A 3,285-nucleotide genomic window follows, 5' to 3' on the forward strand; every position below is an offset into this window, starting at 1 on the left:
ACATGTTCTTTCACCTTTAGACTCTTTATGCATCTTTAGACTCTTTTCGTCTACCCTACTGTCACAACCTGATGTTATACAATGTGGAGCGGATCTGGTGTGACGGTCAAAGCACGTGACTTTCACGCCGAGGACCTGGGATCGAATCCCATTCCCGACAAACTCACAAAATGTGAGTTCTTCCTTCGGAACCGAAGTAAAGCGTGAATCCTGAGATGAATTAACCCAGGGCTAAAAATCTCTTTAAAACATATAAAAACAATATGGAGAGAGATAATAAGACATGGTGTTTTCTTTCGAACAACATCTGCAGCAGCAGCTTAATTGACAACAAAACATGTATTTCTTAAAAAAAAATCGATAAATAATTTCACTGACTGTAAAACTATAATTTCACTACAACAAATCAAGATTATATACAAATGATGTCGAACATGTTAAACAAAGGAAAGGAAAACAATGAAAGTACACTTGTAAAATTTTCAGTTAACTAACTTAAGTGGTGTGTACCCAATACTACTGAGGGGATTTGAGCTACGAATCAATAAATAAAAATGTATTCTAATGTGGGAGAAAAAAGCACACTCTGATTTAATGCTACTATGGATCTGTACTGCTTAAAGACGAACAAATGCAACGTTTTCCTATTAAAAAACCATCGGAAATCGCCTTTTTTCTATGTACTTTTGTCGTAGTGGTGAAATCTTAATGTACAATCAGACTTTCTGAGTTTTTGTTTCCCACCGGATGGAGTTAATTTTCCTCTGTTTTGTTGAGTATATGTATTTTGTACAATGTCATCTGGCACCATTAAAGATCGATCGAGAAAAATTTACGATCGTTGCTCGGTTGAGGTTACGGTACGCAATCGGTTTTAACTGTCATGACTGCTGCTACGAGTTTGATTGAATGTAAATTGTAAATATAATTGATGGTCATGGAGTATTTCTAGATTGTTTTTAGATTAAAACTGGCAAATTGGTCCCCTTACTGGCTACAGTTCATGTTTAAGTCTGTCGCTTACTATGGCTAAAAGAGAATACACGCAAAATCACTGAGCATTTACAGTTTGTTTCCTTTGCTGAATTTGCAGAAATGCCTTGAATCAACTGGCCAGTACCTTATTGGTTGTGGTAGATCAATTTAAGTTTAAAATTATCATAGGAAAACATATCCTCTTTTTATGCCCATTTATTCCAATTTCCAAATGCGAGGATCTTTCTTAATTGTTCTTGTGAATAATGTGGGCAATGTTTTGGCACTGCGACGTGTTCGGGTTTGTGTTCTTAACTTAAGAGCTTAAAACGATAATTATTTATCAATCACATCTTACTTTAAGAACTTTAATCAACAATCGATCACTATCACCCGGATAAGGTTTTTGATCGCGTGAAGGTTAGATCCAGCGGTACCGGGCGTGGAACTTCCACTGAAGATGGCAGGTCTTCCGAGTCGTTGACATCCGCTATGAGCGGAGAGGTGGATCCTAACCGGAGTGGAGATCCAGACGAGCTCGACGACTTCGATTTCATGGAAAGATCAATGGGTTCGTGCTGCTCGTGATCGTGCTTTCCTGTGGCGATCAGTGCGAGGGACACCGGTGGCATGACGAAAGGCATCGGGAAGTACGGAGTGGTCTCTGGTCGATACGGACCGTGAGGGAGATACGGAGAGATTCGATCCATCAGAGGTCGAAAGCTGTCCGTGGTGGTGTTGGTTGAGCACGAAGAAGTTGACGAGGTCCGACTGACCTTGGGACTAATTTTGGTTAGGGTCACTTCCGGTAGTTCCACCTTTGGTGAGATCGTCGTTCGATTGCTGCTTCCATGGAAGGGATCCTTGAAGCTGGAACTTTCCTCCGGGTCGGCGGATGATGCCCCTGAATCGCTCGGCGAGCTTGGTCTTTTTAGTTCCTTTTTCACTGTGACGTTGTTGTTATTATTGTTATTGTTGCACAAGTTGCTGAGAAAGTTAGCCGGAAGAAATCCGTTCGGGAGCAAACTGGGCGACATGTTATTGCTGCTTCCATTGTTGCTGGTGCTATTATGGTTACTGCTGCCGGTGTCATTGTTATTACTGGTCAAGCTATTATTGTTGTTGTTATTTTTGTGGGCTTGCTGCTCCTGCAGTAGACAATGAATCTTGAACCAATTCGAACGCCGTCCATATCGGGAACCGCTCTTGGACATCCCGACGACCAGGCATTTACGCAGCCGACACGCCTTGCAGGCGGTGCGATTCTTCTTGTTGATGACACACTCGCCGTTGTTTTTGCATTCCGAAATCGATGACAAATTATTGTACGTGCGACCGAAGAACGACTGCAAGGAGAAAAGAAAGAAAAAAGATGCAGTTAGTTTCGCCAATTGATCTCAGCTCAGTGATGCAGTGCAAGCAAACAAAAAAAAAAGCGAGAAACAGAGCATTGTCGCAAACAGACCAAATTTAATGCCTCTATTCAACTGCTGTGGTGCGGTCGAAGAAAAAAAATGTTCAAACTGCAAGTCAAACCACACCGAATGAAGGCAACCACCACACGGGTAAAGACGCTCCAAGGAGTGCCCAAGCCAATTTTGGGACAACCAAACCAGTTCCACAAGTCAATTACCGTCCTGGCTGCATATGGAATACAGCACCTTGCTGCCCAGCATCCCAATCTTAGAGTCTTGTTCGACGTCGCCGCATCATCATCGTCGTCATCGTCATCGAGACTCGAAATTGAATGCTTTTGTTCTGGGGTGACTGAGTAGCGTGAAATTCCTGAAAACGTCTCAATAAACGAGGTCACCGTGGTCGCCGCGTCAAACAGTGACATTGACGGGTCGGTCGCAACCGGGCGGCCGGACTGGACTGGTTCAATGAGTTTTTTTTTCTCGCTGGGAGTGCATTACAAATATTGGTGCAAGAATGCTGAATGATGAATTGGTTTGAACGCTACTTTGGGGCTGAAGCACAGTTCTTTGCTTATTCAGCGAAATTTAAAGCGAAACGAATTGTATTGAATAATAATGTTGGTTTATAACTAAGTCCTTAACTTATGATATCCTTGCAACCAGATGCCATATGTAATTTTATAAAACAAACTGTGTTTAATTAAATGTCCGAGATGCACTTCTTCTAAGGATAACTCTATAAATTTCCTCACGGATTTTTTAAGATTTCATTCAGATATATTTCCTAGGAATTTCTTTATGTAGGTATTTCTTTAGAAATATCCCAGAAGAGTTCTAGGGATCTTTACAGAAGCAAATCTAGGCGATTCTCCAGGTCTTTTCACAGGAATTC

General features: G+C 41.7%; 1 protein-coding gene across 1 annotated transcript; it reads right to left on the bottom strand.

Annotated features, from left to right (window-relative positions):
- Positions 1–1,364: 1,364 nt before the first annotated feature.
- Positions 1,365–2,815, bottom strand: LOC109418772 (protein embryonic gonad). The gene is made up of 2 exons (XM_062857964.1): positions 2,609–2,815; positions 1,365–2,321 (listed from the first exon to the last, which is right to left on the bottom strand). The coding sequence occupies exons 1-2, from the start codon at positions 2,813–2,815 to the stop codon at positions 1,365–1,367; spliced, it is 1,164 nt and encodes a 387-aa protein (XP_062713948.1).
- Positions 2,816–3,285: the final 470 nt, after the last annotated feature.

Source organism: Aedes albopictus, chromosome 3 (assembly GCF_035046485.1).
Source record: "Aedes albopictus strain Foshan chromosome 3, AalbF5, whole genome shotgun sequence".
Lineage (NCBI taxonomy): Eukaryota > Metazoa > Arthropoda > Insecta > Diptera > Culicidae > Aedes > Aedes albopictus.